Source organism: Notechis scutatus, chromosome 1 (genome assembly GCF_049901735.1).
Source record: "Notechis scutatus isolate UNSWTSFEM ecotype Mainland chromosome 1, rNotScu1.2, whole genome shotgun sequence".
Taxonomy (NCBI): domain Eukaryota; kingdom Metazoa; phylum Chordata; class Lepidosauria; order Squamata; family Elapidae; genus Notechis; species Notechis scutatus.
In genome coordinates this window covers 272,365,948-272,390,179 of record NC_142009.1, presented here as the reverse complement: position 1 = coordinate 272,390,179, position 24,232 = coordinate 272,365,948, and the positions used below count along the sequence as shown (strand labels likewise).

The 24,232-nt window shown below is 37.6% G+C and overlaps 1 protein-coding gene across 1 annotated transcript in view; it reads right to left on the bottom strand.

The window, feature by feature from the left end:
- Positions 1 to 24,232, bottom strand: part of GALNT16 (polypeptide N-acetylgalactosaminyltransferase 16) — a 191,031-nt gene that overhangs the window by 47,876 nt on the left and 118,923 nt on the right. The window contains exons 4-6 of the mRNA XM_087951516.1: positions 10,108 to 10,175; positions 5,461 to 5,526; positions 3,753 to 3,874 (exon numbers count right to left, since the gene is read on the bottom strand). Coding sequence (XP_087807642.1) covers positions 3,753 to 3,874; positions 5,461 to 5,526; positions 10,108 to 10,175 — 256 coding nt within the window. The remainder of the gene's footprint in view (positions 1 to 3,752; positions 3,875 to 5,460; positions 5,527 to 10,107; positions 10,176 to 24,232) is intronic.

Here is a 24,232-nt window from a genome sequence, read left to right as displayed (position 1 = left end):
CAGTGGCTTCTTTAAGGGCATCGGTGAGGCTGATGTCCCCCTTAGCCATGATTTTACTCTGGATCGTGCAGTCTTCTAGGCCCAGAACTAGGCGGTCTCGGAGGGCTTCTTCTAAGTCAGAGAACCCGCAGAGGCCTCCAAGGTTGCGGAGGTCTGCGACGTAGTTGGCAAGGCTTTTGCCTTTCCGCTGGTTCCTCTGGTAATATTCATGTCTTCTGACTAAGGTTGGCACGGTGGGCGCGTAGTGGGCCCGTAGTAAAGGCTCGAGGACATCCCAGTCCATCTCTTTTACTTCGGCTGGCTTGGCAAGTGATTTTGCCATTTTAAACACGGTAGGCCCGCAGTGGGTTAGAAATATAGCTCTTTTTTTTGCCGGTTGTTGCATCTTTCAAATTGTTGGTCTCCAGAAACATCTGGAACCTATCCATGTACGACTCCCAGTCTTCGGTTTCTGGGTCGAATGGAGCGGGTGGTACGGCACCGCTGGCCATGTTGCCGTTGATAGTGCGTGTTCGACCACATGCTCTGTTGGTTGCTCTGTAGATCAGTCAGCTCTTCGGTCTCCGTATCCCACCTTCGTCGCCAGTGTTATGTTTGGAGAATAATGGAGACCAGACATCTGACCAGTGACTTCAACTCTTTAATAACAGTAAATAGAACAGAACAGAGCAAGGCTATGGGCAGCAGTAACCCTTTTATAGGGTTGGCTGCTACCTTATTAACCAATAATATGTGCAACAAGTTCAACTAATACCCAATAAGAAGTGTCCTAATATTGACCAATCAGGGACTTGTTATGGACCAATCCTTATTCATTGTTTAAGGACCAATCAGGTGTGCAGGCTTTCAAACCCTGCTTTGCATTTAGGCTAGTTACTTTTTATTGATTCACAACAATTATGGTTATCTTTTATAGCTCAGTTTGGGATTATATGAACAAAGGGATGAGCAAAGGACTAGAAGCAGGCATTTATCTATTTTTCTAGGCTGATTCAATTTCAGTAACATTGCCAGATGTTAACCTTTAAACATTAGAACTGTTTGGGCAAAAGAAGGTACTGACAAGTTCCAAAAGATCTCACTGCTAATTGATATGGTGTACAATAAGGACCAACTTGAGAAATAATGGCCTTAATAATTATCTGTAAGAAAAAATATGTGTAAAAAAACATAACTTGAAATTATTCAATGTAAGGATTGTGTGCAGACATTCCCCTGGGATCTGGACACAGGACAAAAGGCAGAGGTTTGGAGATCTCTCTCTATATATATTTAACTCATTAATCACTTCTTGGTCTTTTAGCTAAGATTAAGTGTAGCACTTGACTAACCCATTAATTTATCTCTGTCTTAGCTCCCAACATTATAAAGCAAAAACAAAAAAGAAAAATCCTGGTAATTTAATTTAAAATGTTCAAAATCCTTGACAGAAGTATGCATTTTCTTAAAGAGATGAATGAGTGGCTTTTAAAAAAACAGTATATTGACATACCTGATGAACTCACAATGGTTGACACTGAATTTACCATACAAACATCCAAGACCAATCCTTATCCTCCACTTACCTGCAATAAAAGTAAGACTTTCACCTCTCATCCTGCCATCTCCTCCTACACAATGATAGGACATTTTGGAGGAATCTTTTTCTCTACCATAAAGCTGCCTTGTGGAACTCCTTTTGTATAGGAGTAGTTGTCACTATTATTGCTCCATTCAGCAACATGATTTTATGAACAAATATAAATCAGACATTTATGGGCTGCTGAGGGGGAGGATTTATTAAGCTGAGGGCTTTCAAAACTCCATCTCAGACAATTCACCTTCTTCCCCTCTTGGCACGAAGCTGAACATATCTGCAATTTGCATCCCTACCAATTCCTCCCATCTGTCTCTTGGGCCTTGTTAAATATCTAGGAAGGTTCTTTAAAAAAAAAAAAAGTGCAGGCATTACAGCTGGCAGGAAGATCAGCCTACCTATCTCTGTTACTGCAGATCACACCTTCTTCCTGACCCCTTGGCACATCCAGAATGAGAACTGCCTACTCAGCTGTATCATTTATTCTTCTTTTTCCTCTTTTGCTTCAAGGTTAACTCCTTCTTTCCATGTTCACTCTACACAGCACCATTATGGATTCACTTTGGATAATTCAGGCAGAGAAAGGGGAAACAAGTAGACATGGGTTTCATCCTTATTCTACTTATTGCTTCAGAGATATAAATTAGTGTATAGTAAAACTTAAAAGATTATTTAATATATTATATATTGATCCTGTTCTTATACCTAACTTAATCTACATTCTGGGTAGTTTTCTATAAACTTATTTATGTACAGAGTTTTCAGCATTTCTCTTAGCTTGGAAGATGGAGGTCAAATAACATACATTCTCCACTTTTACTTTTCATTGTCAATTTCTTTAAACAGTATTTTCTTAGCCTCCTAGTTCACACTATAGGAGACCTGTCTGCCTATCTTTTGGAGATTCCAGATGCATGAGTCACTTGGAATACACTTCCCTTTTATCTTGGGTTGTATATTCTTTACCTGCATAATAGCTATCCATTCTCAACCAACACTGCTTGCTTTTATCAGTTCATTAACGATTCAGCTGTCCTGGTTGTCCCACTTTGTCTACTTCCCAGTCTCACATCTTCTATTTTCTTTAGGTGAAGTGGCACAGAACAATCCGTGTTTCTCAACCTTGCCAACTTTAAGATATGTGGTCTTCAGCTCCCAGAAATTGGGGGGTTCTGGGAGTTGAAGTCCACACATCTTAAAGTTGGCAAGGTTGAGAAACACTGTTCTAGACTCAAAACTTTACCAGGTCTTTCTCCAGCACACTCCAGGCTTCAGTACCACCAGCCTTTCAGCTCTCAGCACTCTTCATCTTTGTTTCCGTGAGGTATATTTATCAGTTAAAAAGTACCAAACAAGTGGAAAACAAATTCCTACTTGTGGGATCTTTGGTGCTCTCTGAGCTTGGTTATTTTCTTGAAGACGTTTCATTACCAAATATGGTAACATCATCAATGCTAGAAAGGAGTGGCATTTGCTTTCTGTTTATGACTTCCTATTTCTTCCATCTATGGAAGCAAAAACCTGCATCTTTCATGAACTTGGCTTCTGTCCAAATGCCAGGCAGGATTAAAAAAATTTCTTTTCCAATATATTACTACTGCCTTTCTGTCAACAGATATATATGAAAAAAAAGAGTTCATGCTTTCCAGTTTTCCTTCCATGAAAACTTCTACAACATAGAAAATTAAACCTCATGTTGGTTATCTTCCTAGGTTTGAGGCCATGGACCTTGCTATAGTGAGAGCAACAATTGCAGCAAGATAAGGAATGCATCAAAGAGAAGAAAGACATTAGAATGCCTCATTTCTGTTTGTAACACTTTTAGGTGTAAAAGTCAATTCCAAACTGATAAAAGTTATGGATCCTTTTATATAAACAGCTCACAGTAAGCTTCCACATATTTATTGAACAAAGAAAACAAAGGTTGCTGGAAAGAAAATCAGAAAGACCTAATATATAAAAAGATATATCAGCTGTAAATTGAAAATGGTTTAACAGCTGGAATTCTTGCAATGTGATTCCTTTTATTTCAATGAATCTTGCTAAAAAAAAGAACTTTGCTTGGTAGAAAATCACTTTTGGTTTTAGCCAACTGCCAAAGAACCTGACATGATGACTCTGATCAACTGAAAGCAAAAAAACATGGACTAGACAGAGATAAGGAAAACATGCTCACCTCTCTTACTCTCTGAAGCATTGGCTGCAACCATTCATTGTTCACTTCACAGTGGCTATCCAGGAAGGTGAGAATATCAGCTGTTGCTGTATCAGCACCTCGTACTCGGGAGCGGATTAGACCTGAAATGGGGAGGCAAGAAAATGAAGAGAAAAGAAACCAACTTATTTTAATAAATGAACCAAAGAATTGATAAAGGAGAATATCTGTAGCTCAGGGTTTAACCCTAACCCTTTTATGTCTACCTGAAGATCTTTCTTCATATGCAAAAGACCTAAGACCTTAGCACATAGGAAACACTCTTACTTCCTCTACACGTTACTAAATCTCCCTTCTCCTTCCTCTGAAGACCTCTGCTTATATGTTGCATTCAGATCTTGTTCCTCCACATCATTCTCTCTATATTTCCTTTAATGTTTTCTTTTCCACTAGGCCTAGGAATTTCCCAAGACAACTGAATTCTATTAAACCTAGGTAGAACCTGACTGATAATAACTTCCTTTCTGCATTTAAATTATTTCCTTGTGTTTTTTTTTAATCTTCTAGTCTTTTCTTCTCATCTTTTTTAACCAACCTGACATGTTTTACAAAGGTGAAATCCAACTGTCTCTATTCACAAGATATGTTCTACTAAAGGAAGTGCTCTATAATAATTCCTTCCCTATATATAACCCCCACTAATCTACTCATGAGGATTGGGGAAGCTTTGAAGGATATCAAGGGGAATGTTAATTGCTTCAAGTAGAAGGAGAATCTGGGTATTTAGTTAAGATTTCTCGAGAAAATGTTATTTTTCTGAAGTGCTCAGGTTCCACTTCTTTTATTCTCATTTGGAAAACTTTAGGAGAATACTTTAATTCCTGGTCTAATTGGTCCCTGTTATCCATATTTTGCATCTGCATAATTTGACTCAAATAATATTAACTCTAAATCAGCTCTACTAGATAAGACAGCAATCTGTATTCCAGACAGATTGATGAGTCGGAGTTTTACTGAGCAGAAAGTATCTACTCTACAACTAAATTATATTCCTAACCAACTGTCATCTGTCTTTCAATTATGTCAGTTGTTGTCTAGCAAAATTACCTGGGTTATAGCCCTATGATTCTTTGCTATTCTATCATATTTTTCTGGTTTAGCAATATTGGTTGGGAACATTAATCAGCAGTGCTTTGGGACATTACCATGCTTACAAATGCCAGGATAGCTTGTATGAAATTTTGGAGTACACTATAATCCCAATGCTGAAAACTATCAGTTCTATTTCTTGTTTTCACTAAAAATGTTGCTGGAGTTTTGTACTCAGGTTGCAACTTGAGATTTATAAGAGAAGGAGAGTTAATACATTAAAACTCCATTCAGGCAGTACAAAGTGGCTTATGCTCATGATAGTTGGTCTCTGTTCTGGAAATGTTCTGGAAATATTCATATTACCTCCTTTTCAGTATAGCTGAGTATAATCTCTAGATCTCAACCCTCTTTTATAAAGCCCCTTTGATCTGGACTTTCCTATTGGCCTGACAATGAGAGTCAAAGATCTGAACGTCTCCAGGTTTTTTTAAAAACTAGTTTTTTTAAAAACTCTAACAAAGGAGCATGCTCAGTTCAGAAGAGATAATTCCATATTCTTTCTGCCACAAGTCTTAATTTATATTTCCATTAGGGCCTCATAACAGTGAATGCTTTCTGCAAACTTTGTCATACTCACCTTCTCGACGTCCATTGCGTAGACACTTGACTTTTGGGATTCTGGTAAGTAGCTGGCAGTCTTCAGCTAAAGAAAAGTGGGGGGTGGGGAGGAAATCCAGTTGGCTGAAATGCCTGGTTCATTTGGCACACATAGAAAGCTGTAATTAATTTGTCCCATGTTCTCAGTACAGGTCAACATTTTATTTTCAGTTATGATATCAATCAATCTGGTGATTCCAGAGCAAATAATTCTGTTGCTTAAAGTATCTCTGATAGGTTTCATTTAACCTGTCATCTCCTTTCTTCGTGACCAATCTCTTTGAGACAGTAAAGCAGACTCCATATATTATATTACATCTGTGTGTAAGTATAAAAAGATGCCTAACAGCCATCATAAAGTGCTATTATCAGTAAGAGTGAATGAGAAGAAGGTGCTTAAATCTTTCCCTTGCCAACCAATTTTCACCCGCATTTCCCTTTCATTATGGTGTTTTTATTCCTCTGGGGTTATACTTTGTAAGATAAGAAATGTCTAGTTCATTAAATGCACCTGGAAAAAAAGATGAAAGATTCAGAGCAAAATCAACTGAAAGGGGAAAAAATTAATACTTCGTTCATATTTTCTCTGATACAATTCAGCCTTGATTGTGAGTGCCTTGCAAAGCTTATAATGTTATGTAAGATGATAGCTACTAGATGACACTATTATGCATTGTTTGATGCCCGACATCTTTGAACTGCAGTGGGCAGCTTGCCATCTCAGGGCTAAAGGTGATCCTAAATTCTCTTTACTGAAGACTTAGAGCTTATCTGACTGTTTAAAACCGATGACACAATTTCCTACCATTTTATTAATACTTTGTCAGTCATAATATAGGCAGACCTCAAATACAACTTGCTCCCACCAGATTGCAGCCTATGGCCTCTTTAAAAAATGCAAAATGTAGTCTTTAGCCACAAAACAATTGCCCACTTCTAGTTTAGAATAAAAAAATCATGTTGCTTTTTAAAAATATATGTTTTACAAAGCACACCAATTCCTTAATGCATAGAGGTCATTTGTAATGAAAAAGTAATGAGCTGATTTATCCTTAACCCCCTCCCCCCCTTTTTTTTTTTACTCCAGTCATCTCCAAGCTTAAAAAGAAGCATTCTGAAAAAGAAGGAAGAAAGAAGGGCTGGAGAAAATCAAGAGATGGAGGAAATATTTAAGTTCCTGCCCCAATCCCTTATGTTGCCCTATGTAATTGTCAGCAAGATCCCTGTGGTAGGACTTCGGTGTTTTCCCCATATAATATGTCATTCCACCTCTTGAAATTCCTCCAGACTGAAAAATCATCAAGTTGGACTGAACAAGAGAAGAGCCACCAAAAGAACAGCAGGATATGCTAGCCAGTAACTATCTATAGCAAAGCTGGCTGAGGAATTCTGGGAGTTGAAGTCCACAAGTCTTAAAGTTGCCAAGGTTGGACACCCCTGATCTATAGCTTTTGGAGACTACGAAAACATGTTTTCCATACATATTTCAGTTCCAGGACATTGTCTTTGAGGATGATGTAACTGATGAGAAAATAATACAGACTAAACCTTAATCGACCACCATTTAGAGCTGATAAATAGGAACAAATTAAAGAACAAAATCTGTCTGTGATTGCATGGCCAGTACTAATTAACAAGGCTTTAATTACTTGGGAAAGGAACTGAAAACAACAAGAAGAAAATATAGAAAGCTGGAAGAAAGTGTGAACTAGAACACAGTGTGAGAACCAGCGCAGATACTACGACCCATAACAATATAAAAAGATAGCTTGCTCTCTTTTCACCATCACAGCTAGCAATAGTGGTATTTTTTTAAGCAACAAAAGAAGAAACTTTGCTTGGCAATTTGACAGCTAACTCTTTATAAGAACTGCTCAGATTTACATGTTTTTGCTAGAGATAGATAAATGCACATAAAAAGTTCTTGGGAAATGGAAGAGAGAGATATCAGTTTATTTTATTTTTCCTTTTTTTCCCAAGAAATGAGCTTTGAAGTCTTTATTTGTAAAGGACAATGAAGCATCAGGTAAGTGATTACTGAGTAATCTGATGTAATATTCTACATCCCAATACACAATGTACCCAATAGACTTGGAAGATGACTCTCAACACCATGGATTAGCTTTTTCAGTTTCATTCCAAATTCACTGGATTGTTCTTTTGTCTCTTTTACATTTGGCTCAGTCTGAATTAATCTATGAAGCTAGGATATTGGAGATGAGACAGACTCACTATCACAGAGAATGAATTCAGCATTGTGTAGGTTTGTCTCTGGATCAAGAAATACCAGAATAATCTTGTTTCCTCGTGTTGATCTCTCATAATTCCCCAGCACTAGCCATAGGTACATGTTTTGTTCTTTTCCATATTTTGTAAAACTTTTTATATCATGTCTGCACAACCTTGATATCCTGCAACAGTAAAAAGGCCACCAGCCAAGTACTTTACTTGGCAACTATCTCCTGGACCAATTCCATTTATACAGCTCCCACTGTCTGAAATGTTCCCATGAGTATGTTGTTGTCAATAGTATTCAGCTGAAATCCCACTTCCTTGATGTTTTAACAATTCTTTTTCTTTTTACATCATTTATCCAGTGACTACTGTATATCTGAAATAATGAGACATCCTTTTTGCAGCAACATGCAACAAGAAAATTAAGATTTGAGATAAGAAATTTGATAAGATGTTTTCTGACATTCTACAATAACCAAGGGAAATGACAAGAGTTCTTCAAGCTTCTGGAAAAATACCTTGTTTTACCATACACCTAGAGAAGTTTAAAGAAATGTGATTTAAAATGTGAAGGCCAAAGTGAGAGAGAACAAATAGATTCTTGCACTGACTTTTCACATGAGAAAGAAAAATGGATTAGATGTGCAAGATGTTTTAGCTGCCAAGTCTCTTGTTCTGCTATGTTGTCTTTACAGCTGAATTCAGGAGTGATGCATGAGCTATCTACTTATTGCTTCCTCATGATTTATAAAGGAATTGAACCACGTGAATAGAATTTATCTATTTTGTATTTACATTATATAATAAACTGTTCTTCATCTAGACACACTTGGGAAAGTACACATATTTTTAAACTGGATTCTTTTGATTTTACCTTTTAATCCCAAGTTGTTAACCTTCTCTGGCTCTCAACCACTGATGACGTACCATGCCTAGTTCAAAATATTGGCTATGCATCTCTTTTGATTTAATTTCATTTTAAATTTATGAAATTAACAGATGGAAATAAAACACATCATGGTGATAATACAATAAGAAAGAATGACAATAAGCTGAAAAAAAACAGAAAAGAGGAAAAAAGAAAAAATATGTATAACAAAGTCCAATCTCTTTAAGATTGTATTAAACCTAAACCATATCAAGCATAATGCCCCATCTTCTCCTTTCTATGATTTAAAGGCATTTCAATGATTAATGAAGAACTCATTTCTTGAATCTATGTTAACATCCAAAGTATTACTTTCTTCCCATATACATAAAAGAATTCTTAAGCTCATAACCCTTTTCACAGTGGTAGCCTTAACTTTCCATAGTTCTTTAGATCAGTGAGCTCCCAAGTCTTACACACAGCAACCATACCACAATGTGTTTTTAAATCAGGCACAGAGATATTTAATAATAGGGCAAGCCATTCCCCAGTCCCATCTGAATTTGTTGAGAGATTACTGTATGGAAACGGAGCATTTATTCCATTCCATCCATAGAATTCCAAGGAATTCCCAAAGAGAATGGCCTTTTCTACTAACATATTTTTGCAATAAGAAGAAAAGCTCACAATACAACTTTTGATTTTACAATTATTAAGGGTTTGGTGATGGGTGATTTTCATCCAAAAATACAACAAGGGTGTAATGAGTTAATATTCTTTAGCATGAGGGGATTGGGATAAGCTGACCCTAGGATTCTAACAAAAATAATCAAGTCCCCTACCCCACTATTTGATTTTTTTTTAAATTACCGATGCAATTGTTAATAATATCCTCAATGTCTCACTTAATTTGGTTCTCAAAATAGCTTTCATTAGCTGAGGTTCTAAATTATTTTAGCCACATATTCTAATATTTAAGAGAAACCCACTAAAAAGTCCATCTGCAATGCGGGAGTAAAGGGAGTAAAGCTCTTGCTCAAGGTTCCTGGTAGAAGGATAATGAATTTTGCAATAGTATATTCTCCTTTATTGCTCTGGGATAATTCTGCTCTATAAAAACCTCAGCAAGAACAGCTCTCATCTACAAGAAGCACAATATAGTATGTGTTATCTTCTTTACGTTAAGCTTATGTAATTGAGAATTCTAGCTGTGCGCGCTACTTGCTATCCTTATGATTATGGCCCTCAATTGATAGTTAATGAAATCTAATAGAACAGCCGAACTTTATGGTTAGGATTGTCTCCCTGAAAAGGTTTGGAAAAATGCCATTTTTTCTCTTTTTTTCTTTTCCTTACACAGCTGTTCTCCTCCCCCCTCCAAGCAAGAAAAAATTACTTCTTCCCCAATTAGCTTTTTATTCCCCAAAATAAAAAATGAATGGAAACATCAGGAAGGGAGGGAGGAGGGAGGGAGGGAGGAGAATAAACATAATATAACACAAAGGGGAAAAAAGTAATACTTACGATCCAAGCTGAAATCATCCACTAAAATTATTTCCTGAATCAAATTTGCAGGAGTGCGATTTAGAACACTGTAAAAATAATAAAAACGTCAGCAATAACCAAATCCAGTATTAATTGAAAGTAGTCTTCCATACATTGCCTGCCCTTAGTCTACCACTAAGAGTTTCTTCCCAAAAAAGTTATTTCCAAAACACAGTAAGAGTCAAAAATGGCAACATAGATGAGACAACGTAGATAGCCTGGATCATATGTACAGTACTGTTTTAGGTGCCTACCTTTACATTTATATGCATTACATTCCTGAATTAAAATCTTAGATAAACAATTAAAAACTAGCTTTGAGGAAGTCTGATGTGAACTCTGCCTATGAAAAAGTTAGGCACCGAAGAGCTTTTTCTATCCAGAAATCGGTGAGTGAAAATAAAGCCTGTGGAACATGCTCCACTTTATATCTAATTTTTGTTTAATAGGGGGAATTAAATGAAAAAGAGAGAGGGACATCTGTGAACAGTGGGTGTAAAATAGATGTATAGAAAAGGAAACCCATTTAGTTACCCATGCATTCATCATACTAATGTACTACACTGTAACTCAGTGTAAATAGCAGCCTCGGTGTCACATTCCATTTCTGAACTCAAATTATTGCTTTTTATCACATTATTACTTTCCAGTAACTTGTACCCTATCTAGATTATAACTTGCATGCTAGTTAAGAATTCTCTGATATTAAAAGAATACAAAGTTGGCTAGATTTATTTACACTGCTACTTATTTTATTCCAGACCCCACTAGCGCAGTCTTTCCATTCTCCAGATACGTTGGGTTGCAATTCCCATTATCTCCAGTTTATATGGCCATTGCTATTTCATTTAGCACAATGAGAATTATAGTCGATCCAGAGGCATTCACCAGGAGGGTAATTTTAAAAAATCCAAATGGAGTCCATGACGGTGTAAAACTCTATTGAAGAGAGCCAAATTGGAGAATCCTTTGTGTAATCCTTACAAACTTCATCTTGTTTGTCTATATCCTGGTATCGTCTCCTCTATCTATATACTGCTAAAACTCTCATTGTCATGACCTTTAACTGGGTGAAATGGTGCCTCATGGGACAACAACCAAGGTACCACAAATGGGCTAACTTACAAAATGGGTCCAAAATCCAGGACTCAGGACTCCTGAAGGAAGGAAAATTGGCAATGTCAGCTACCCCTGTAACCCCCATGCGTTCTTCTTCACCTTTGCCACCTTCCCACAGACTATTTGGTCTGTGCAGTTCTTCTTACAAATCTCCATGACCAACACACACTTCTTAACTTGTGCTGTGGCGCTGCCTCACTGTGCACCCTATTCAACATATGTAGTCCACCTGTGTGCCCTCCCCTACATACATATCATCTCTGGTGCACACCCATACATCTTTCCCAGCCACATGACACCTCTCTCTCACACACAGTTCCTGACCTGTAGCCACACACACCTCACACCTTCCCTTACCCAGCAGCAGCCACCTTACCTGGCACTGGACTTGCAATTTCTTGCTGGTTTTCCCATTGACTTTCTTCCTGCAAGCTTCACACATGCAGAGAAATTGGGAAAGCCAGCAAGGATTCAGAAGAGATGGGGAGGAGGAAAGGAAAGGAAAGGTAAAGGAGAGGAGAGGAGAGGAGAGGAGAGGAGAGGAAAGGAAAGGAAAGGAAAGGAAAGGAAAGGAAAGGAAAGGAAGATTCCTGATGTTTCTTTGTTTAAATAAAATAAGGAAATATTTCTAAAACAATGACTCAATAGGTCACAGGTTATCTAATTTCCTACTAAAAGCACATACCAGCTATAATACTGAATAGGAACTGGTCAAAAAGAATGCAGGACCATTTTTCTGCGTGGCATTATTTGAACTAATGTATGTAAACCAGTCGGCCTGGTTTCCCAGACTTCAGATCCATCATGAGGGAGTTCTTTCTTCTGAACTTTTTCAAATTAGGAAGTGCTGTACACCTAGTAGAACTGTAAAGTTGGAATAGGTAAAAACTACTCTTCCAAAACACTCATATTTTGAATGAGATATCCAAGACACAGTGTTGCAGTATAATATATCTAAACACAGTGCACATCAAAGCTATGCCATACAAAATGCTCAAGAAGCAGTGGCCACAATCCAATCCTTCTATTTTATAAGAGGAGCACAATATATACCAGAACTATTGAAGTTGTTTTCACAGCTCAGGCTTCTGCACAATTGCCTTCCAGTGCCCAGTTAGGTACCTTATTCCTTCTTTAACCTTCTCAAAAGGGTTTAAAACAAATTTCTAAGGGTTAACTTGCTGCATTCTTAACATAATACAAGGTGGTAAACAGGGTTGTCTAAGGTTGAAACAGTTGCATAATAGCACATTGGCTAAAATATTCTTTCCCACAGCTATTTCCTTATGGATGATAATTATAAATCAATATGGGGTAGGCCAAAAAAAGCCTCCAATATCTTGGCCAAGGAGATGTTCCTAGTGATTGGCTATGAGCATGCACTCATTATCAAGGATGCAGCTGTAGAGGTAGTCAACATTATTAAGTATCTGGGGGTGCAGATAACAATCTGAATTGGTCTCTCCACATGTCATCCTTAGTGAAGTGTGCATTCCTGTGTTGGATGAGGAAAGCACATCTTTCTCCTTCTGTCCTGGCCACTTTTTACAGAGGCACCATTGAGAGGGTTTTAACAAATTGCATCACTGTTTGGTTTGGTGATAGCAGTGCCTCAGATAGAAAGTCCAAACAGAGAGTGGTAAGGACAGCCGAGAAGTTTATAAGAAACTCACTTCCCATGATTCAGGATACTGCTTATAAGCGCTATGTGCTTAAAGCTCAAAGCATTGTTAGAGAGCCCACATACTCTGGAAGGAGGTTTCAAAGTATTTCTAGCAGGACTACCCAATTCTGTAACAGCTTTGTTCCCTATCCCATCCATCTGGTAAACTTGCAAATATTCGTTTTTCTCACTACATATATATCCGAACTAGACTGTGTTGTTTCTCTGTGTAATATGTAATGCGTGTGTGTGTGTATATATACATATTTTATTTGTTTGTTTGTTTTGTCATGTTTATGTAGAGTATATTGGAAGTGGTGACCCTTTGAGAGCTGTAAGCTACAAAATTTCATTATAATGTATGCCAATTCATGTATATTTAAAGTGACAATAAAGTTATTCTAAGTCTAAGTGCATTAAAGACCAGAAAGTCCAACAGGACCTGTCTGCTCCAACAAGAATATTTGCTTGAGTAGTCAGACACCCCCATAAACAAACAAGACATTTATATTATATAGCTGCTTCTAAATTTTGAAGGGTATTAACTCTAGCACATTGTAATACTTTCCCCATAGCAGTTCTGGAGGATTGATTTAAAAAATTGCATAGAATTGAGATTGTGCCCCTGTGGATAAGAAGCCCATTGAAACCTCAACTCATGTCCATCTTATGCTGTACCCTCTAAGGACTCATGGACTCATTTTGTATAACCATGTCTGGTAAAATATCTGGAAAATTCTAATCTTTTTTATGTACAGCTATTACTGTCTGATCAGTATGATACAGTTTCTTGTGCAAAGCTAAATTCTGCTGTTTTGTCTATAAAATTAGGCTGGCCATTGATGATCTCACCACAAACTGTAATCTATGACCATATCTTGTTCTGTTTTGTTTTATTTTCATGTTTTAATTTTTAATCTGGTCATGACCGTAATAAAGACTTGATTGATTGATATCTTGTTACAACCTTGACAGCCATCTTATATACAGCAAAAGGTGAAAGGAGTGAACAGTCATGATGGATAATCATGGAGTGAAGAAGTCAATTCAATAAAACAGATCTTGACTGACAACAAACATTACCAGGACCCACTAAATGAATCTCTCATCAAATTTTAACATGACCTTAAGAGCTTTCAGTCTTAGCCTTGATCTATCTATAGAACAAATCCAGTTTGTTGAATCCATGGTAGAACAACCCAGTTGACATATAAACACATTATACAGGAAATTCTGAGATTGTCATATGTAGTTATACGTTTCTAGCTTTCACCCAGAACATACAGCCCAAACCATTGTTTATAGAGAGACTTTCAACTACCACTATATTTGTTCTGATTCATTTCACAGAGAGGCTCAACTAATGGAATTAGTTTTAACATTAATTAATTAGAATTAGTTAGGAAACAGGCATTCAAGAGATTGAGCTATGCACTCAATGAGATCAAAAGACAAATTAATAGAACCAGATTGATTTCCAAAGACTACTTACTAAAAGTCAGACCACAAAAGCAAAATGACAGAACAAAATTGGATGTCACCTATAGCTTACAGCTCCAACTATTCAAATGCATTATTAATAAGCCGTAGCACCTATATTGGACAATGGCACTGTTCTTTTTCAGGCATTAAGTGAGAATCTGCAAATAGTCAACAACCAACCTAAGGAAGATTCTCATGAACAACATGAAATAACAGGACAAAGAGGCTAAGGAAATATCAAAGCAACCATTTTGGAAAAAAATAAAGAAGAATTTTAACAGCACTGAGTGAAAGTTTGCTGAACTTGCATATACAGTATTTAAAAAAGAGCTAGGTCTCAACAAACCCAATGTTTTTTTTTAACATATTATAGCTGTTATTTCATAAGGTACCTGTAATCTGTCTTACAAATACCTGTATCTACATATCTAACCCCTCTTCCTTCTCCTGTAACTTCATCTCAATTGAAATACTATTGCAGTTTAGCCACTCTGTGCAACTGAGGTAGTGAGCTCTACTTTATTAAAGCTTATGCCTTTAAATAAACTGTTAATTGGTGCTATCAGAATTCTTTTCACATCAGAAGAAAACAAAAAATGCCAGCAGGAAAATGGTTTCTGGCACAGAGCTTGTGATAACAATGTGTGTGAACTGAAAATAATTCACACACAAGTTCGGCACACACCTACTTCTATTTTATAGGGTGATTTTTAGCTATCAAGTATTACAGAAATGTAATATCTTAATAAAAAGAAATTAAAGTTTCCAGGCATCTGTTGTCCTCTAGCCACGTGGTGCATTTGGTCATAATGGCTAATGGCATGACAATTATTTTCATGGCTAGTTCCCAATTATCAATAATGACTTCTTTCCTTCAGGATTCCCTGCCAGACATGGGATTCCTTTGAATATTTCTTTCCTGAAATTATGCTCTGAAGAGAGAAATGCATTGTTTCTTACATGCCACTTGGAACAGGAAATGGCCTGGTCATTTATTATTATTATTATGTGATTTGCAAATCCCCCCCCCCACATTGAACTGTACTCCCTAGTTTGGATCAACATTTGCACAGTCTCAGTACTCTTGCCAAGAAATGAGACAAAACAGCTGTTTGCAGCAAGCACTCCCTCTTATAATAAAGGTGGCATCTGGTGATCTGGAATGAGCCTGAGAGGCATGTCTGGTTGATTTGAAAAGGGGTAGAGAAGTGAGTGACTTTAGGGAATAAAATAATATTACAGTGTGCCCTGATTGACTCTCTCAAACTGACACACTTCTATGAAGTTGTGCAACACAAAACCCCTCACCTTCCTTTTCTCAGCTGCAGAGTTGATTGTTTGGGGTCTTATAAAATAATGACAGATCTAGTAGGAGGATGTCTGAACAAGCCATCATCCTTCTGTGTTTAGAAGCTGTTAAAAAGCACCCCTTAATCGTTCAGTGGCTCTCTCTAATTCAATCTCTTACTTTCTCTCAATCCATTTTACTTTATCCCAAATCATTTTTGCACAATTTTTGCACCCTTTCTTTCACTACTTCCAGCCCTCCTTTACATTTCAGCGTGGCATCACTTTTCCAACAGTCCCCACTTTTAGTTATACTGTGTGGGATACAGATACATTGTGTATTTTTAGATAACAACATACACTAGCAAAGCAAACTAATGCAGCTCTTCTACCTCTTATTCCTTCATTTAAAAATCCTTTTCATCTTCCGCCTTTCCCCACAAGCATGCAATTTTCTTTTTTTTTAATTTTCTGTTCTCAAACTAGATTGTGCCTATGCAAAATACAGTACATTCTGTCAGTATATAGTGTGTAAATGTTGTATTTTAAACTTCTTCCTTTGCTAGCACAAGAAGTTGTTTACAGATTTACTTCTGTAAATCTCTGGCTTTCGTTCTTGTAACATGGAAGCCTTAAAATGCTTCTTTCCCATTGCTGTAGCCTGCAGCCTTTTTCTTTTTCTTTCTGAGTTTAAGGGTTCTTCCACAGAGCAACATTAAAGCATGGGGCCCTGGGTTAAAGTATGTTGGCTTAATTAAAGGTTAGCTGTATTTCCAAATTCTGTTTTGCCTCTCCGATGAAGTGGAGTATTAATTCTGCCCATACAAGAAATGGAGTGGGGAGGAGATGCAGGGGAGATTGCTTCTTTGGTGCCAGAGATTCCTCTGAGAGATCAAACAACTGGCATCAAAGAAAAATTTCTTCTTATATCCCTCTTTTCCTATCAACCCATGGCTGGGAGGAGAAAGAGATTCATTTCCTCCTTTCTTGCCTGCACTTTTCCCTTTTTCCCATAGGATGGTTCCCTAGTTTCCTTTTTTTCTCCTAACTAAGGTCAGCTGCTGGTGGAAAAAACCACCAATCACTCTCCTTAGAGACTGGTGGGGCAGACTTGAATGAGTGGGATAGGGGCTTTAGCCCCTTTTTTGAGATGCCTGAATGATAGTCCGCTAGTGCAGAGGTCCTTTGCTTTACCAATAACCAATAACAGGTTTTGCCAGTCTTCTTCTGGATACAGATTTACTAGTCTTATAGAAGACTGTCGTACCTATTAAAGGTAGAAGTTGTACCTATTATAGGCTAGAAGGATAAATTGTCAGGAACCTTAATTTTACCCCATATCCCAAATATTCCAAAGCAATAAGTGTTGCAACGGAAGATTGACAGTTAATAGCCACAACATTTGGAAATAATCTTTGGTGTGCAAAGTAGCATTTGACTGGGTAAAGTGGTGCTTTCTCACTGCATTTATATGGGATATTCTTCTGTAGGATGACAGGCAGAGGCAAGAAAGTGAAGTGTGCCTAGTTTGGCCCACATACACCAGCTGAAATCTTGGTATAGCAGTGAGTGCTCCATAAACCAGATCTATAAGGAGTCCACATAAGGACTGAGACACGCGTGAATATGTCTTTATAACCACAGTGGGCTTAGAAGAAGTAGGGCAGCAGCCAATGACAGAGTGACTTGGAGGGCAGCTATCAGAGACTGGGGAAGAAAGGCATGACCACAAGACTGTATACTAGCCTTCTGGAGTGGAAGAATTGCCTTAGTGGGATGAAGCCCAATATACCAATCACTGAACACCACTGAACACTGTGGATATTCCATTGAAGGAAACTGTTTTCCAACATCTCCTGTTTCTTTGATCTTCTTGAATAAAGTGTTAGTAGCTTAAGCTACCTTGATTCGCTTGAGACTGTCCCTTGTCCCTTCTGAATACTAAGTGATTAGTTGAGTGCCTTGCCATTAGCCTTTAATAAAATCTATAAATTGCACATGAATTATGATTTCATCATTGGGCTTCCAGAACACATAATAGTCACATAGTTATGTTTGGAGACATTTGGTGCAGTCGGAGGCTTCATTTTGTTCAGTTCTCCCTCTATTACAAAGTGTATATGAAGCAACTTTTTTACACACATTTTAAAAATGTTGACTATGAAAACACAACCTTGGAAGTACTTATCAACAAACAATCACAATGCCATTTCAGAGATATATCCTGCAGCATCCTGCAATGTATTGCAATGCTTCCCAAATCTCACTCAACTCTAAAAAGCCTACTGTAAATCAGCTTTTGATTTCTGTAATCACTACTGTGGTGACTTTAAGTTCACCAGTGAACCAAGGAATCCTCTTGTGGCCACTCTACAGTCACATGACCTTCTTTTCCTCTCATCCACTTTTACTTTCCACTGTTAACATCTCATCTGCAATACAAATATGTACCCAAAGCTGTCCACACTCTCTTAAACAGCTTGCCCATGTGCAATGCCATATTTGGAGGCACAAGGCCATGATATTCTACCCATTTTGCAAATACCATTCTCCATTTCTTCAGATTTATAACAGGGATAAAAAAAATTCTAATCTCTACAGACCTGAAGTAATCAAAACACCTATACTGCTCATTCTTAACATGCAGTAGAATTATTTTGTATTGTATTATTGATCGTACACAATAACTATCAAGGAAAAATCAATGACTACACCTTCAAGCAGTAAACATTATGACAGCCATTAAAATGGCACAAAATCATGACTAGGAAAGTGAGTTTTGTATGTTGTTGTGACTTGTATCAGATCATTCAGCCATCTCTCCAGAATTATTCACACATGATCTTTTCAGCCGTGATTTACTTGAGAGTAAATCCTGGGACCCTCTCTGTGTAAATAAAATAAGAACAATCTCTGGCATATACATGATATCTGATTTGTGCAAAGGAATTTATAGGTCACAGTCAAAAAAAGGGAGGATGGCAGCCATCATGGTGACTCATATAAAACAGAATTTCAGTTGCTCCATCATGATAGCAATCTAGACCTTTCTAACCAGACACCCCACAAATCTATGCCTGAGGGACCAACTGAAATGGGTTGTGAGAATAACCTTGGGAGACAGGAGAGAAGGCACAGTTTAGACAGCAATTTTATAAATATAGTCTTAGCCCAAAGGATGATGGAAATAGAGAAAGTATTTCAGAAGTGATCCTTTCTTCCCTAGTTCTTTGGAAAGGGAGGAAATGCTTTCAGACTCGCAAGGTTCAGTATTGTAACCTTACAATAAAGGTAGTATTGGTACCCACAGTTTTGGTTTCTGGTCTGAACAACCTTAAACAGCTGATATCATCTTAGTATCTGATATAACTAGAATTTTTTTTGAGGTACAATATTCTACTTTTTAAAGGATTTTCAACATGTAAAAATACAAGCACTTTGAAGGCAATTACTTACAAAGCTTCTGCATTGAACCAAGTGCTGAATTTAGCTTGGTCCACTTATTTAAACTTAGTCATTAGATTAGATTCATAAGGGCTACCTAAATGCTTGTTTTCAGACCTGCTCATTAGCCCAAGTTTTCAAATTGATTCTTTGAGTCTCACTCTTTTTGAAAGAGAAGTCCCGTGGGGTTTCCGACCATTCGTGCCAGACCTAGAAACTCATTAGCCAACTTTATAGATTTGGGCTTTAACATTGCTCATCAATTGGACTTCATCACTGCCATTTCCCAAAGTGACATTAAACTTCTGTTTAGGAAAACAACTTTGTAATCATCTCTAACAATTTAATTACATGTAATTTTCAACAGGTGCTACCAGAACAGCTAATTAATTAAATCAAAGCAACCCTTAATTGTCATGGAAGGCCTAATCCACTGGCTTTATTTTTCAGGAGGGGAAAAAAAAAACAGATCTGTATTAGAGTGTGACCAGACGTCACAAAAGAAGCAGACAGGTGCAATTTTCACACTGTCATTTTCTGCTTGCCAGATTTTGATGCAGTCCCGTGAGGGCTTGCGAGAAGACAATATTTGGATCAGAACAGACTTTTCATACTTCACATACCCCACGGCACTTCACAGTAATTATTTGGAGGAAGGAGCACTGGCTGAGTAAAGGCATAGCAATTATACTCACGGTAATAATTCATGCCCAGCTGAGTGCATTCAGAACCCTTTCATTGAGATACATGGCTTACCTCAAGCACCTTGGAAACCTTGCTAGAGTTTTGGGCCCTTTTTTTTAATTGAGCAGAAAAGCAATTACAAAAGAAACAAAGCAAAAGATGCATTTTGTAATTTTAATTAATTTTTATGGCATCTAAATTTATTTGTCATTTTTGTATTACTGTTGTCTGACTTGTAAGCTGCCCAGGGTCAGTTGGAATCGAGCAGCATTTTTAAAAAATCATATTAAAGGAATAAGATACCAAGAGAGCTACTCAGAATCACATTGGACAATGATCTGGGCAGCATATAGATTTAATAAATAAATAAGTAAAGATGCATAAAATACAAAACGTCCCCCTCCCTCCAAGATTAGGAATTCATTCAAATGTCCACAATAGAATGAGGCATGGGGCATTCTTCCCATGAAACTTGTTTCAATATCAGAAACTGTTTCTTAGGTGGAACTTTTCCTTTTCTTGAACTTTCCCTCAAATATAAAATTAATTTGCTTATTTCATTATTTTACATCTAAACGGCTTCACTTTGTAACATCGGAGTCCTTTCTGGTGCCCTATTGAAGTTTTCTTTTGCCAGCCATTTTAAGCAATTCCTGAGTGGTTTTAGAAATTCAGTGTTTTATTGCTGCTAATGCCTGCGATTATGTGCTGTATTTAGTACCCATATTACTACTGCTGCCAATTTTCTCTATATTATGCTCTGTTGTACGTTGGCTTTCAACTTTTTTTAAAAAAAATAAATTGTTGTAATTGATTTGTGCACTGCCTGAAGAACTGCATTCATTGAAAGGAACACAGTGGGAGGCTTATGGGACTGAGGGGGAAAATCACAACAGGCTGAAAAAAAAAATGGAAATCAGACTCAAGGTTTTTCCTTGGGACTTAGCAGTACCTTGTCATCGGGATTTTATTTCTCACTGCATGAATGGGGTGCTTACCTTTGGTTCCAATCATAATGTAGACTGGTATAACCTTGCTTTTCAACTGAAGCTGCATCCCACCCCACCCCAATCATCATCCCAATCACCTCGCATAAGGTCAAGGTCAATCAATTCTGACTGTACAAAATCCATCTGATATAGGATGTCGTTAATGAATGTCTGCTTATCTCTTTGCCCTTGCTTCTCTTTATTTATAACCTTTGGAGAGACACAAATCAGAAGTTATCATCAGGAGGAAAGACTTGCATTTATAATGAGTCCTCAAGCTCCTGAAGATAATCAGGGTTTAATAGAAATCATGATTCACTGGTGCATCAGCCTTAATCTTATAGTTTAGCTCTGGACAATTGAACATGATATCTGGATCAGCAACTTTTCTCTGTTAAAGGCAGAGAATGTGGGAAAGAATGGGAAGGAATTGATTTTAGCTAATATTTGGCATTAGTGATTTGACATCTAGGTCCACTTCTACTTCAAATTTGACTTGTACATGCTGTCTCAAGAGCCTGGCTGCCTTTGAATAGTACACCTAGTCTTCACATTATCACCACTTATTTAGCAACCGTTCAAACTTGCAATGGTGTTGAATGAGGGGACTAATAGTGAAGTTGTGAATTCTCCAACACTGAAAGTTTTTAAATAAGAGATTGGACAACCATTTGTCTGAAATGGTATAGGGTTTCCTGCCTGAGCAAGGGGTTGGACTAGAAGACCTCCAAGGTCCCTTCCTATTCTATTCTATTCTATTCTATTCTATTCTATTCTATTCTATTCTATTCTATTCTATTCTATTCTATTCTATTCTATTCTATTCTATTCTTATAACAGGTTCTCAGAGTTCCAGTTGTTGTAGCATCCCCACAATCACAATTGTGATCTGGGTACTTAGCAGAGGTGGTATTCAGCAGGTTCGGACCAGTTCTGGAGAACTGGTAGTGGAAATTTTGAGTAGTTCGGAGAACTGGCAAATACCCCCTCTGACTGGCCCCGCCCCCATCTATTCTCTGCCCCCTGAGTCCCAGCTGATCGGCTGGGTCTTCTTTTGTTGCCCTGCATAGGAGAACGGAGCTGGTAAGCAGGTTAGTGGGGTGGGGTGGGGGGGAGAGAATGGAGACTTTGCAGTATCCTTCCCTTGCCATGCTCACCAAGCCATCCCCACCAAGCTACGCCCACAGAACCGGTAGTAAAAAATTTTGAATCCTACCACTGCCACCCAGTTCTCAATTATGACAAAGAAGCAGCAAGCTGCAATTATGTGATTGCAGCTTCCAACATTCCCTGTTGGCTCCCTACAAGCAAAGTCAATGGGGAAGCCAGCGGAAAGCTACAGTCAGGTGAGGTCTTCGTTTAACAACCTACGTGGTCCTTGCTTAACAACAGCACCCGGGACTGCTGGAACTGCCATTGCGAAGTGACATGGTCATGTGACATAATTGTTTATTGCTTTATTGCTTAGCAATGTCATAACCCAAGGACTACCTGTCAAGCAACTGCTTCAAGCAGGAACTTCTGAATATCCCAAAAACAAATAGTCATCTAGTTTGGCTCATTGCTTTTTAGCACTGGGGATCACAAAACTATTTTGAGGCCTACCCCTCCTGCCTATAGCTCCCTGCGAGCAAATGCCCCAGGTGGAGTAGCAGGATCTTTGCAAGACATTTATTCTCAGTAGCATGCAACACCATGCCTCTGTTTGCAGTCCTGAGCTAAAATGCCTGTTATTATTCACAAAGCAGTTTTCTGCAAGACCCCAAGACCCAAAGTGAGGGGAAGGCGTTCTAATGAATAATGGATTAATGTCAGAGTTCTCTGTTGCCTTCCAGCTGAGATTCATTCTCATTGGCTCTCTGTTCACCCTACCCCCACCCGCTTTCCCACTATCTTTATAGTGGGAAAGGGGGCGGGATTCCTGGTGGCTAACTTGGTAGATTGCTAAAGGGACACTTTCAATGAATTTTAAATAGATCAAAGAGCAAAGTACTTTTTTTGCCTAGAAAAATCAAAGAGTAAATAATCTTGCTGGGAAATAAATTGGAGAAGTGGTCAGCTTAACCCAAAAAGAAAGCCAGAGCTAAGTGGAATAAAATTCTAAAAAATCTGCCAAGCATTGGCATGTTTGGCTCTTACCCAGGGCCAAAGGATGGGAGGAAGATAAATTGGCTATCATGTAGCAGGTCTCAGTTGTTCCTATCTGGGCATGATAGTTACTGTCACATGATGAATTAATTCTCTATCTCTGCAACAGTTTTTTTTTTAAACCATTTAGCAATCTTTACCTATTAAATTTACATCCTGGCTTGTCATCAAAAATGCTATTTCCATCTGCACTTCCAGCAAATAAGTCATTAAACCAACATTTTCAACATTACAGGGAACTTATTAGGATCAAAGAACTGAAGCCAAAGAAAAAGGAAGCAGCCACTACAAATGTAGAGAGTACCTTTTTCTGGCTTATTACAAAAAAAAACACATGTATTTAGCCAAGTAGGTGATAATCAGATGGTGTCCAGCATTAAGTGATAGGACTTCAGCAAAGGCCAGATACAGATTCAAAGAAAAACATGGGAGAAGAGGTGGTTATTTATTATTTTTTGTTTTCAACTCCTGTTTCTTTGCTCTGGAATCTGCATAATGTGTTATTCAAGATGATCAGCTTTGCAGGCTACAGAACTTTTACAGTGAGAAATAGACTCTTAGAAACTCTCTCTATATACAGTTATAAATACAGTATATATACATATACGTATATGTATACGTATACATACACACACACACACACACACACACACACACACACACATATATATATATATATATATATATATATATATATATGTATATATATATATATATATATATATATATATATATATATATATATATATATATATATATATATATTGTTTTCTTAACATATATATATATATATATATATATATGGTTGAAAATATTTCCGTCAACAAAGCTGTGCCATAGTTGTAGCATTGGCAGAATCTCATCTGCCATCATCAGGCTTCTATAGTGTATATCTGTGAGTCAGACTTTCACAGCCATTTTGCCTGACTCACAGACTAACACTATACAGAAGCCTGATGATGGCAGAGGAGATTCTGTGTTGCTACAACTTTAAAAGCACAACTATAATGACGATGAAAATAATCCAACAAAGCTGAATACCATACATGTAAGTACCCGAAAACTTAAGAATATATATATATTCCCCTGATACCTCCAGCTCAAACACACCCCAACCAGGCACCCAGATGAAACCCAGCTTTCTAACTAATGATAGCCGTCCATTTACCCGGCTGCTGCACTAAAGGCCTCCAATAAAGTAACACAATGTTGCCAGCCAATCAAGATACAAAAAGAGCCAAAAAAACAGACAGAAGATATTAGAAGCAGAACACAGCAAACTCCAAGA